At 41.6% G+C, this 13141-nt stretch overlaps 1 protein-coding gene across 2 annotated transcripts; it reads left to right on the forward strand.

Moving 5' to 3' along the window:
• The first annotated feature begins 29 nt into the window (after positions 1-29).
• rbm18 (RNA binding motif protein 18) lies at positions 30-11850 on the forward strand. Of its 2 annotated transcripts, none has more exons than XM_062412729.1 (6): positions 30-250; positions 1091-1204; positions 4853-4979; positions 5695-5781; positions 8897-8997; positions 10896-11850. In XM_062412729.1, the coding sequence occupies exons 2-6, from the start codon at positions 1098-1100 to the stop codon at positions 11077-11079; spliced, it is 606 nt and encodes a 201-aa protein (XP_062268713.1). In that variant the 5' UTR covers positions 30-250; positions 1091-1097; the 3' UTR covers positions 11080-11850. The 2 variants fall into 2 exon arrangements, with proteins under 2 accessions (XP_062268713.1, XP_062268714.1); XM_062412730.1 differs by having other exon boundaries at positions 34-250; positions 5695-5775.
• The last annotated feature ends 1291 nt before the right edge of the window (positions 11851-13141 follow it).

A 13141-nucleotide genomic window follows, 5' to 3' on the forward strand; every position in this document is an offset into this window, starting at 1 on the left:
CCGAACGCCGCATCCACCTGAACACAACGTGTCATCACCCTGCGCCTTTGTTGTCAGACTGCGACCGTCCATCGGCCCCGGCTAGCATCACCGACCCGCTCTGCAGGACGAGCATAGACACGAAGAACACGCTCAGAATGATTCGTTCTACGTGTCCACGCAGCTGAATCCTCCCGTGGACAGTGGGGTCAGAGGCGGGTCTAGCTGAAGGAACCAGCCACTGTTTGAGGAAGGTAGACAGAACGAGGAGGTGAGCTAATGCTAGCCCGCTACCTGCTAGCTAACACCGCTTCTCGTTTTAACCCGACTGTTAACTGTGTAGTGGGAAGGTTCACACGACCGGGACTGAATGAGTGACACTGTGGATGTTTGATGCACGTGTCGCTTTACACATCCGGGTTAACCAGTTAACGCCAATAAGTTAACCCGGTGTAAGCTAAGCTAACGTTAGCTAGCAGCAGGTCAAAGTGATGGAACTGGGGGGGTGTGGAGGATTAGCCTTGAGCATAGAACAATACAACTCACTCTTCATCACAACCTGACAGAGGCTGGGTATCTAAGCCTGCTAATAAACCCTAGGCAGTGTGTTTCCATCACATACAATCACTGATCTGCACATGTTTATTGACAATTATTCTTGAATGGAAATCAGATTGAGAAATTCCCTCATTCTATACTTTTATCTTTCAGATGATAGCACGGTCAACATGTTATTAAAATTACCTATCTATGCAGGTTTGAAAGTTTGACCTTATCCCTTTAATACAACACTGAGTCTATGCACAGTCCTGAGAGTTGAACGTCAATATGTGATTAAATATACAGCAGATCAGATTATTTCTGATCAGTTGCCTAAATATGTCACACGCCTTCTGATCAATCATGTTATCCCAGGTTCTCAGATATATAGTATATTTCTAATTTGTAAGATTTCATTCTAATATTGCAATTAACAGCTTACTCTTCTGCACAGCATTTGTCTCTCTTTGTGTCGTTTGTCTAGTGAAGTGTTTAAAAAGCTACCTTCAATTTTTTCTTGAATTTATTCCAGTCTACATATCTCAGTCTTCCTTTTTCCCGCCTCACTTAGAGTCCACATGTCGTCGGCAGCAGAGACGGTGGAAAATGCCTCCATCATTTCAGAGAGTGTGTCCCATGATGGAAACCGGTTGTGGTTAGGCAACATCGATCCCAAAATCACAGAGTGAGTAAACCCACAGTTATTCAACAAACTGCAGAATCGTGTGGAATATTTGTTTCTAAAGAGTCCAGTCAGTTTGTCATATGTTGACACATATATGCGTCTGTTTACATTGCAGCTAAAACAACTAGAGCAACAATACAATTTATTTTTTACATACAATCTAATCATCCTTTTTCAAGGCATTAAAAGTTAATGGAATATAAATTGAAAATATATTTAGCCAAAAATCGTAACATTTCAACTCGGCACCTGAGTGAACAACAAAGTTAGTGTTTCTATTTTAGCAGCAATAAATGTTGGTTCTGAGGAGGCTGTTGCGTGGTCTATGATATGGACCTGAAGCAGTGCTTTTTAACTCGCCTGCCTCTGCCTCATAGAGAGGCAATGCATTGTGTGTGCACTTATATGATTGATTAACTGTGTGCATAGTATGTGTGTGTGTGTGTGTGTGTGTCGCAGTCTGACACTGAGCAGACTGGGCTGGGTGTGTGAAAGAGAGGCAGCGAGGCGTGGAGACCTGCTGTGCTAAGGAGCAGCCATCATTCCTCACTCACCTGCCCTGTTTACTCTCTCTGTGTCAGTCTGGTGTGTGTGCACGGACAAGCATGTTTAAGTACACAGGTGATGTTTGGGAGGCAGCTGGTGGAGGTGCAGGCTTCAACACACTGAGGTGTCTGTGTTCATTATTTGTGTGTCTTGCTTTACACAACAAAATGTATACAAGTAGACATCCTGCAGTTGTGGGGGGGGGGGGGGGGGGGGTTGGAGAACCCCTGTTACGTATGATGCGATGGAGAGGAGGTCGTTTTCTTTTCTTGGGGTGAGGGGTGTGTTTGTGTGCCTGTGGGGGCTGCTGGAGAATGTATGGGCAGCAGCTCTGGTGGGAGTCTAGACAGGCGTTTCCTTCCCCTTTCCCTGCTCTGCTCTACTTCTCCTTAAATAGCCCACCACGTTACAGTATAGAGAGAAAACATGAGAAATGCCCGTGGCCCCTGATGCTGATTGGGAAGATTAATTAGCTCCTGGGTAGCATACGTAGTGCTCCCTCTGTTTGTCCCGGTGAGTCAGAGCAAAACTCTCAGTGCGGAGGGGGGGATGTGGGAAATGCAAGGTGCCGACTATGAGTGTGTGATGTCAAAACATCGGACGACACAGGTTGCTTTCAAAGTATTAAATGAATAGTGAATAAATTTACCATGCAAGCCCAAGAGACCTAATCTCTTGGGCTACAAGTTGGTATTTGAGTCATCAATTAAGAATTAGATTTAATTAATTACGATGTGTTATTTCTTTGACATGTTTTGTTCTTCATATTTCCAGTTATTTCAAAGAAACTGGGTTAATTTGAATTTACAATACAGCGGTACTTGACTTTTCCCCTGTCTTTGCCCTTCTCACCGAGCAGAGAAACCACAGTTTTCATCACATATTCATGTTTTTTGTTCTGTCGGTTGCTCAGAGAGGGAATTTCTCATTAGTGGTGATCCATGACCTTCTTCCTTTTTGTTCACCTTCTGGCCGTCATGCTACAAGTTGTATTGTGTGTCTGGAAGTTGTCGTGCTTTTTAATAGAAGCCCTTGTAACCATCATCTTACTTACGTAGAAATTACAGTTCGCAGCCTTGGCAGAAAGCAGTCTCCCCCCCCCCCCCCCCATCGCATCCAAATCCTTTCCTCCTCCTCTCTAATTTTGCCTCCCCTCTGATCTGCACCTTTTTGGATCAAATCCTTCTCCCCTTCCTCTTTTGTGGGATCCTGAGCTCTTGTATCTCTCCTACGTGGCTCTTCACCTCCTCTCTTCTCTTGGCTTCTCATCCTCCTCCTCTTCCTCCACCTTTCACCTTGCCGCCAACATCCCCTCTCTGAACTTTACTCTTCCTCTCCCCCACCTTTCCCTCCCTTTCCTCGGCCCCTCTCCTCCTCTTCCTCCGGTGGTTTTTACAAGCCCCAGGAGGAGCGGCCCATTGTGGTTCAGCTCACCAGCATCCAAAAATGTTCTTAGAGTGATCCCTCTAACATTAACCCATATGCACAGATATGCAGCATGTATTTATTTGAATATATAGCAATATTAAAACACTTGATATTGCTTGATATACAGAATTTAAGCTTGTTGCATTTGGCTGACATGTCTTTTCCTGATCAGCGTTGCAGATGTTCAGTGGTGGGCAAACTATTTGAGTAAGAGTGAAGCAAAGTCCTATACATAATAACTTTATTATAGTATAGTCTTTCCGGTTTAAATAAGCCACCTTCACATGGGAGCCTTACAGGGTGTTGTCTGGGAAAAGCAGAAATTCTCCGTGGCCTAAAGCCCTCAAGGGAGTCGTAGAGGGGTGGAAGACATTAGTACAACCTGTAGCTTAAAGCTACACGACAGCCCCGGTGACCCACACTGAATATTCTTCACACACACACACACATTCAGGTTTAAAAATAACAATAAACAATAAATGGTTGAATAAGTGATTATTGTCCTGTCACCATTGTCCTTTCATACGAAGCATTCATTCTTGGGCCTGGACACAAGGTTACAGCACTGAAACAAAGACACTGGAATATGTCATTAGATACATGCTAATATTATATAACTTTTTATATTCCGTAAATGTATAAATAAGAGGAACATTCATATTGTGATACATGAGAAAATGTGATTGATCAAATTCTGCTAAAAGAGGAAATTAAATGTTTTTTTCCTCTCTACTAATCTGTAGTTTCTTTTCAAGGATAACCAAGCAGCTCTCAGAGGTTAAGAACGACTAAGGAAGACACTGTATATGAGCTGTTAAATTATAATTATAATCAATTAGCAGAAAATAAATCATCAAGAACTCATGTGATATATATAAAACAATTTGTATACTAATCAATAATGTAACTGGTCCATAGCTGAAGCCCAACGAGTATAAGACGTATGAGACGACAATCTGGGAAAACAGGCCTAAAAAAACAAACAAATGATATACTATCATAATTTCACATTATAATTGAACTGTCTATTAGTGAAATGAAATAGGTACCTTCTGCTCATGTCTTGGAAACATGCAGACAGCACCTGTCTTTTACAGTCATATACAGCGGCAATGAATGCAGTTTATATGTGACCCTGAAGACATTTCTCAATATAATAATGTTTTATTTTTCCCCCATGGCAGCTCGTCGACAGCAACATGCACTCACACATACACACATATCTTCTTGGTGACAGCATATCTGTGTTCATGTGTAGTCCAACAGTCTCCGGCAGGTCCACGCAGCCAGTGGATGTTTGTGCTGAGCTCGGTGCCCAGGGGGGATTTTAGGCTTCCTCTGTTTTATTCCCTCATTGTCCTGCTACTGTATCCTCAGCATTGTCTCAATAAAAGATTTACTGTCAGTGGCTGCCACACCAGCTGGCCCGCTGCTAAAAAGGTGTCAGGGAGAGAAAGCTGTCGTTCTCGTTAGCCCCAGCTCATGCAGCCACAGAGTTCAGGCTGGTAAATCCAATGTGGGGCACAGGTCTATGCAGGCGAACTGTTCATAGTGCAGGTTTTTAATCATTAAGGGGATGTTTTAATCATGTATGTTACAGTTGCAATAAATTCTCAAAAGCTTAACCTACATATTAGCCATGATTTGACTTTGTCCTCTTTTCTGTCTCGGCAGGTATCACCTGGTGAAGTTGCTTGAGAGGTTTGGGGAGGTGAAACAGTTTGACTTCCTGTTCCACAAGTCCGGGCCTTTAGAGGGACAGCCACGGGGCTACTGCTTTGTCAACTTCAGCACCAGAGAGGTACACACATACACTTTATATATGTTTGTGGAAACTAATCTTAGATGCACTAAATGTGAAGCTTTCTGTTTATCTCAATTATCTATCCCCAATGTTTATTTTAATAAAAACTACATGCAACATGCGTCACAAATTGAAAAATGTAAAAATTATTTTATAGGTTATTTTTAGGGATTAGTACTATACTGTACCGTGTGTCTACATTGATTTGTGTTACACAAACTCCGATCACAGGAGTCAATAGTTGGCTCAGCCTCTCGGGGTTCAGCGGGCAGTATTTGTTTTGGACTGAGCTCAGGGATCATGATAAACATCTCGTTTCACAGCTACTATCTATCGGTGGGATATGACGCCCTCCCAAAAGGAATATACAGAGGAAGTGTGTGTTTATCTTACTCACTCACACACACTTAGAAACCTGCTGACACACACACACACACAGATAGAAGTACTTCATAAAAAAATATAATTTAGCGTCAAGCCACTCGTTTGATCAGATAAACCTGCATTTACTCACACAGCCTCAGAAACACACACAGTTGTTGTCTACGTGTATAAAGTGACACATCATCATCATGTATTGTTGTTTTTGCCTTCTCTCTGTTGTGAGGACTAATGATTTAATGACTCCAGTGCATCATTCATCAATCATCCCGGCTGATGTTTAATCATAATTGTAAAAGATCTGATCCTCTGTTTCATCGTGTGACTGCAGGAGGCAGAGAGGGCGATCCAGTGTTTAAATGGGAAGCTAGCTTTATCCAAGAAGCTGGTCGTGCGATGGGCGCATGCGCAGGTGAGGGTGAGTGTCAAACTCCTGTTCCACTTTACATCATTTAAAATGGTACACAACCTGAGGGCTCAGTTGATCTGAACCTTTCATAGACGAATCGTTATCAGCCGCAGCCTTATCAGAAAACTTTCCTTTTACACTATAATCAATGCAGAAAATATTTCAATTTATTTTAGAATTTTACACATAACAGGTTTTTTTTTTTTCAAATAAATTGATATAGATGTGGTTGTATTTGTTTTTTTTTCTAAATTTAATTAATGATTATAAAGTTTGTTTTAATTGTTATATATGAAGCCTCAGTTACATTTCTTTGTCACAACCTTATTTTAATATATATTGGTATATCCATATCTGTAGGTTAGCCTGAGGAAATGTACAGCTGTGCATTCAAAGCATTGTATCATTGACTTTCAGATTTAAGAGATAAAAAAATTGGAAATCTTAAAGAAATAAACAATAATTCTTGAGATGGACATTCTTGACTGGGACACCACTTGCACCTCTGGTAAAATCTATTAAAAGCATCTGTCGGTTTTCATTTTCACATTAGTCCTCCAGTGGTCAGTGTATGCGGAGCAGTGGGATCCCAGCAAAGCTTATGTCTGTATCTTAACAATGGACAGCCTACTGGCAATGGGTGAAGGGATATCCTGTATAGAGACGAATCACGCCCTACACACACATACACACGCATATACACAAACACATAGTAGAGTGAGGTCAAGGTCAACTCTAAGACAACACGCTGTCGGATAAATCTGCTCACACATTGATTGTGGCCGAGCTCGATCCACCTTTACAACCAAAAGGGAATCTCTGTGATAAACTGTGAATTTTAGCAGTTTTTATCCAAAAAGTTCCATTAACATTAACATACTCAAAGTAGTGTTAGGGCTTTGTGCATTCAACTCTAAGACAACTGTCTCTTAAAGTGATTCCTGGATCCTCTCATGTGTTTGTGAAGCTGCAGAGTGAAGGAGACAGTGAGAAGCGGGACGAGTTTTTTTTCTGTTTTTGGTTTGGCTGCAAAAGTTTTATTTTTAAATATTATTACACTTTCTTCCATCCTTTTGGTTGAGATTAACTTTAAATGTTCAGTTATCCTGAAAGAGTTCAACATATCAGACTTTCTCTGTCAGTGGCATTTACTTGGGATTTTACCAACAGTTTGATTATCGTTCTACCCAGTCATTGAACACACATCCTTTGAAAGTGGCATGTGTGATCTGGGGTTTGAGTCTAGTCTAATCTAGTCTAATTAAATATTTATTCAGCCTCTCTGACACAGAAGTGACATGATGGGACAAGTGAGTCAGAAACTGTTTGTGCTGAAGTCGTCGACAGATTTCCGGACTTACATCTTGATTTTATTACATTGTATGGAAAGAGAGGAAATTATGTTAATGTATATTTTAGTATTGAAGTGTTTGCTCCAAGTCTTAACAAACATCCGCAAATTTCCAAATCAAATATTGCAACTGTTTAACAATTGTGTCTTATTGTTTTATATTGACACATTGAGCCATATTGTCTGTGAGTGTTTATTGAAAAGGAACATTGTAAAGTAATAAACATGCATCCAACATGTAAATGAACCAGATTCAGCCAGGCAGGCTTTGTTTTCATCGCCAGTCCCAGTCGGGTTGATCGTTAAAAAACTGAAATTATGTGTGTCACATTTAAAAGATTCAATGATTAATGAATAAATTGATTACTATCAATCGACAGAAAATGTATTGCCAACTGTTGTGATATTGGTTAATAATTTGTCCTTTTTTAAGATAAAATTACAAAATATTTAATAATAAGTTAATTGAGAGAATAATCATCAGTTTAATCAAAATAAAACGTGTTGTTTACTGCAGCCGGAGTTAAAGTATTTGCACATGAATTGAATTATAATCCGACCATAATTTAAACACCACATCATAAGGAACCCGCTGTGTTAACATCCTTAATGTACACGTGGCTGCAATCAGCCATGTTACATGTTCAACATTCAGATCCAGCTCTGAGGTTTTTATAGTGTCGGCTACTGGGATGTTTTTGATGCATTCCAGCTCCAGCCCTTTAGAAATAGGTGGAAGGGAAGGGTCCTGGCTGGTGGAGCGGCCATTGTTTTCGACCTATTCTTGGCTGTACATGTTCTTTATTTCTCGGTTCTCATTGTAAGACCTCGCGTGTGCTTTTCGTGCATGTATGTAACTCCGGTGCCATGTCCAGCAGCCGGGACACTGTCAGATGATTTCCTAGCATCACATTCCTGCCCATGGATGTGGGGGGGATGTCTCTCATACTCATCATGTGACTCCTGTTTTTGTCTCTTTCTTTTTTTTCTCTCCACAGGTTTGACGAAGTCTGTGTTGGCTGGTGGAGATGTGTGGAAGGGGGTTTTGAGAAGGAATGAGTGCAGACGTTGGTGGTTGCTCCTCAGCTGCTCCCATGTTATCCTCCCTCATGCCTCTAGGGCGTGACCGTGAGCTGGACGCACACACGGCTCCCGTTTGGATTCTGTCTGGTCGACCAGACGCAAACAAAATCAATGCAGCAGTTTAGCAACGTTCATGTTTGCGGGAGGAAGCCGGAGTTGGCTCTGACGAGAACCGCTGTCAGTGTTTATCAGGAGGTCTGAGGCTCTCTACATATCTGGCCCACTCGGTTCCTTCTTACTCTTCTGCCTGCTTCGCTCTCCCTCTGAGATGGTGTTGGTAGAGTCCTGGTCAGACTCAGCAGTCTAAAGCTTTATGACAGTTTAAATCTGATTGTGACACAAGCCCCGGTACAGAAAAACAAGTGATGCCGAGGTTTTTTGTGCATTTAGCAGAAACAAAAATTCCAATCTTATCAGCCACAACAAAATTTGGGATGTTATTAGGGTGTGGGCTGTAATCCACATCGTCATCATCATCTACACACAATCTGCATTAGATACTCTCGGCCTGAACAGGACAGTCGTCCATCTTTTAGTCTCTCCCACTGACTGTCTGTCTCTGTGACTACCTACATGTCTCTTTCTCGCCTGTGAATTTATCCCTTTTGTTTGTGTCTCTCCATCTGTGTCCATCACTGTTTGTGTTTTTTTGTTTTTGTTTCGTTTGGGCCACGTGTGTGTCATCTGCAGAGGTTTGAAGGTTTCCGTAACGACAAGACGATGCCTCCGAGCCTGGAGCCGTCGTCGAGCGGCGCCGGAGACGACGGAGCCTTGACAGCCAATCACCTCAGGTTGGTACAGAACACACAACACCGCTTCACTCCTCTTTTAAAGTAAGTCCCCACTTAAATTGGTTGAATGTGAAATCACTGTTATAGTAGATAAACCAGCCTCCAGAGTGGATGAACCCGAAAATGACAGGCAGACCGAACCTTTCGAAAGAGATTACGTGACACGGTTAGAAGCTGTCTGGCAGTAAACTTAAGGAATAAATGATTTGACTCTCTTTTCTCCTAAATGTCATTTCAACCAATTGCATGAGACAGAAGTTCCTAAGCTAAGTGTGTGTTGGACGATCGAACCGCATCTGAAACAACATTCCTCTGGCAATTTCTGTAACTCTCGGACACTGGCGTTGTTACAGTCACATGGACGTCATGCAGCGGAAATACGAGTTTGAAGGAGCGGGACGCTGAAGCTCTTTCAATTTCCACTAAATACTTTCTCTCACTTTCATGAGTGCAACGCCATAAACGCGTTCGAGGAAACATTGTCCAAAAGTGCGTAGCGTTACGTCCCTAGCTATAAACACTTCCAAGATATAATATCTAACTATTCTTCTTCAAAATGTTTACAAACAACCAAGCTTTTGTTATCTGTTTTCTTGACCTGTTTAATTGCATAATTTCACATGTTTTCAACAATTTTCAAACCCAGCGAAATCCCGAACTTTACTTAACGTGACCTTTTAATGGCATTCTTCTCTTTCTGTCTCTATTAGTCATTGCTGCAACTTCCAGGTCAAACAACTTATGACCAAGGATAAATACATGGCTAGCCAGTTAGCTGGTTAGCCAGTTAGCTAGTCGGCTGTGTTTCCTTCCACTGTTTGTATTGCTCGCTCGTAATTGATCACAATTATCAATTTGTCGTTGCTGCATAACGTAAATAAAACATGATTTGCACCTGAGTGGCATCAGGGACATTTTCAACTCCCACGCTGCTTCGTGACATCATGAAACTCGGCTCTCTTGTTATTGTTTTGATAGAGAGACCCCTAGCGGGCGAAAGATACACCTCGTACGATTAACCTGTAGTAGTGTTCCGATTGGCTCAAACACCTTCTCGAACATACTTGCCTCCTTCATCAACCTGCGTCGCTCGTCTACCTCCACACATCCTCCTCTGTGCTCCAGCTCGGCCCCTGAGGCGATCACAGAGGAGCCCTGAGTGCTCTTTGCGTTTCGCCACAAACCTCAGTTCAAGTTGAGTTCATCTGGACTCACACTTTGGCTCCGAAAGCTTCTGGGTGGAAACGCTAAAGTTCTGTCAAAGTAAATTACAACGTGCTTCGTTGTTGTGGCTACACTTGCGACCTGACATCAGCATATGAGCGCACACACAGACACACACTCACACTCACACAATGAAAGCACGCCAGTCACATCGAGCACTGTTAAGACGGTAAAAGTGCTCTCGTGCTCGCGGTGTCAGCTCTTCCCGAGACAATCCTGTGTGTGTAGCAGAGCGTGGGCCGGCGGTGCTTCTCAGGAAAGGTTGCACACTTTGATTCTAGTGTAAACTTCAAAATCACTCTCCGCAGTGAACAGGGGAGGAAATATACACAGCCTCTTCCTGCTTTGTCCACCGATATCCCCTCTAGGTGTTCCCTAGCTCTTGCTCGCTCACTCACCTGCACCGTAATCTTTCTCCCCACCTCCTCTCACTTGCTCCTTCAGCGACAGATTTTCTCGCAGTCTCTTGCTCATTCCCTTCTCCCCTCATTTCTCTCCATAATACCGAGAGCACTAATAACTCCTCTTCTTTCCCCCTTCAGCTGCGGGCCGAGAGACTGTCCATCACTCATTCCGTCTCTCACCCTCAAGTCCAACACTGGTATTTTCCCCACCTCACATCTCTCCTCTCTCTCTCTCTCTCTCTCTCTTTTTTTCCCCCTCTCCTCCTCCAGCACGAGTGCTAAAATCCGCGCCATCGAGGCCAAGCTCCAGATGATGGATGAGAACCCAGAAGATGACTACGCCGGCCCGTCGGCCTACGTTCACAACAAACCGCCAGAGAGGAAACGATGGGAGCCCTACAATAAGTCCCACCACAACAACCAGAGCAGGCCCTTCCGCAAGTTCAGGAGATGACCCCATGCTCCGAGACAACCCCCACCACCACAGCTCAGCCCCCCCGCCTACACACACACACAGACTCTTTACAGTAGATATTATACAGACTTTATCTGGGAATAAAAGATTTTTGAAGTTGTTCCTTTCAGAACTTTGACTCTTTTAGGAGCAATCCTGGAGAAGTACCTAAAGTGTTTTATTATTGGGGCCTAAGCACTCAGCACGGACCTTATTGGAACAGCTTCGATTATTATAATGATTATTTTGGTTACAGTACATAATTAGTTATCATTTAGTCTTCAATGATGCCCAGAGCAAGGCTGCTGTACAGGTCGGATCCCTCACGACTCTCGTGCTTTCACTTTGTTACAGAGACTTACCACAGGTGCATCATCCAGCTGGGGTCTGCAGGCACTAAAGGAAAGAGAAATTATTATTATTATTCAATTCTGTTTTTGTTTTTTTTTACCTCCCAGATAAAATTATTTAAATGAGAGGTCCTCACTTTTCAGTGTTTGTCTTGATTCAAGACGTCAAACCAGGAGAAAGCAAATAGGATTTGTCACGGGTTTGTATTAATGGAGTTTAAATGAGAAGCCACTCAGCGACAATTAGTGTGAGTAGCAGTTTGTTTCGTGCAAAGTGTCGAGTTTTTCCCTGAATAATTTGCTCTTTTTTTTTTTTTTGAATCCAATTTTTCTACGACTGCAGTCCAATCATTTTTACAAACGTTATGTGGCATGGAGTTTGTTTTAATTTTCATTTGCAATTAAAGGTAATTGAATATCATCCGCAGTGTGTGGTTTCATGAAATTTTATAGGTTGTACGCAGGTTGTGCTGTTAGAGCAACATTAAAATGCCCTCAGCCCGAAACACTGTTCCTGATATTAAAGAATGGATCTTAAGAAATGCAGTAACTCCGTAGTAATCGATTAATCCTGGTTATTTTAAACACTGATTATGTTGTTAGCCCCATTTCCTTCTTTTTTTCATTTGGAATATTAAATATTTTATTAATTTGCTTCCCCAAAAAAGATTTGAATCAATTATTTCAATCCTTTTTATGCTGACTGAATGTGGGTTTAATATTGTTTTGTGTGTTGTTCTATTGGAGCAGATGGGATGTTTGTGATGTGATCTGAATTGTGTGACCTGCAGTGTGAGGCTGTAAAAAAAAATCCTTTGCAGGGCAAAAATATATTTTAATTAATAATATTTAACTTGCATCTTAATATGAAAGATAAATTACCTCGCAGCAGAGAGAGGGATCGATAACAAAATGACAGAACGTTATTTCACGTGCGCTGGAGAAACCAAATCCTACCTCTTGACATCACCCACTCGTTTCCTGTTCTGATTTCTTTGTTGTTGTAAATTCACCAGATCGCAGGATATGTCTGATGTTCGTCAGATCAGCTGAACGGTTCCTTTGTGCCATGTTTGCGCATTTATCTGTTTTCAAAATAAAGGCCCCGTTCGTTCAAATATGTCACAGTCGTTTCTCCTGCGGAATAATGTATTTTTTTTAAGTTTTGGTGTCTGTGAACTTTAGATTGACAGATAATTGTGGAATCGGACCAATGATTGAAACATCGATCTAAACCGGTTTGTGGCCTCGTGCATATCCTGTAATTATCTTGCTTATCCATTGTTAAATAACTCCGTTTTATTTCGTCATTGTAGATTTTAATGAGCTCCAATTTGTCATAATTGTTGCACGGGTTATTGTGTAGCTATCTGTTTTTTTTCCTGTCCTTCATTATTTAAATATGCTTCTCCTTATTGTGTGTTTGCAGAATTTAAATAACGTACATTTAGTTTGAAAAAAAAAATAGATCTGAAATCACGAATGGGGTTTTAAATACATGCGAGCAAACGATTACACCATAACAAATCTATACATTGGAATTTAAACAAATATATTAAATTTAAATTATTTAATCTATTGTAAAGCAATTCGTTTTGAAGAAACTTGCAAACTTTTAATATAAACTCTACTCTGTCTAATATAAAAAAAAGGCTCCGTTTATTTTTGCTTTCATTATTGCGTTATGCAGTCAGCAGCAGTTGAATATTTCC

The sequence above is a fragment of the Platichthys flesus genome, chromosome 19 (genome assembly GCF_949316205.1).
Source record: "Platichthys flesus chromosome 19, fPlaFle2.1, whole genome shotgun sequence".
In the NCBI taxonomy this organism is placed as follows: domain Eukaryota; kingdom Metazoa; phylum Chordata; class Actinopteri; order Pleuronectiformes; family Pleuronectidae; genus Platichthys; species Platichthys flesus.

Excerpts from the sequence above, each read along its gene's own strand:
- rbm18 (XM_062412729.1), top strand. The coding sequence starts at position 1,098 with ATGTCGTCGGCAGCAGAGACGGTGGAAAATGCCTCCATCATTTCAGAG. Across the intron at positions 5,782-8,896 it reads GGGCGCATGCGCAGGTGAGG|AGGTTTGAAGGTTTCCGTAA; the intron begins GTGAGTGTCAAA and ends TGTCATCTGCAG. Across the intron at positions 8,998-10,895 it reads TTGACAGCCAATCACCTCAG|CACGAGTGCTAAAATCCGCG; the intron begins GTTGGTACAGAA and ends CTCCTCCTCCAG.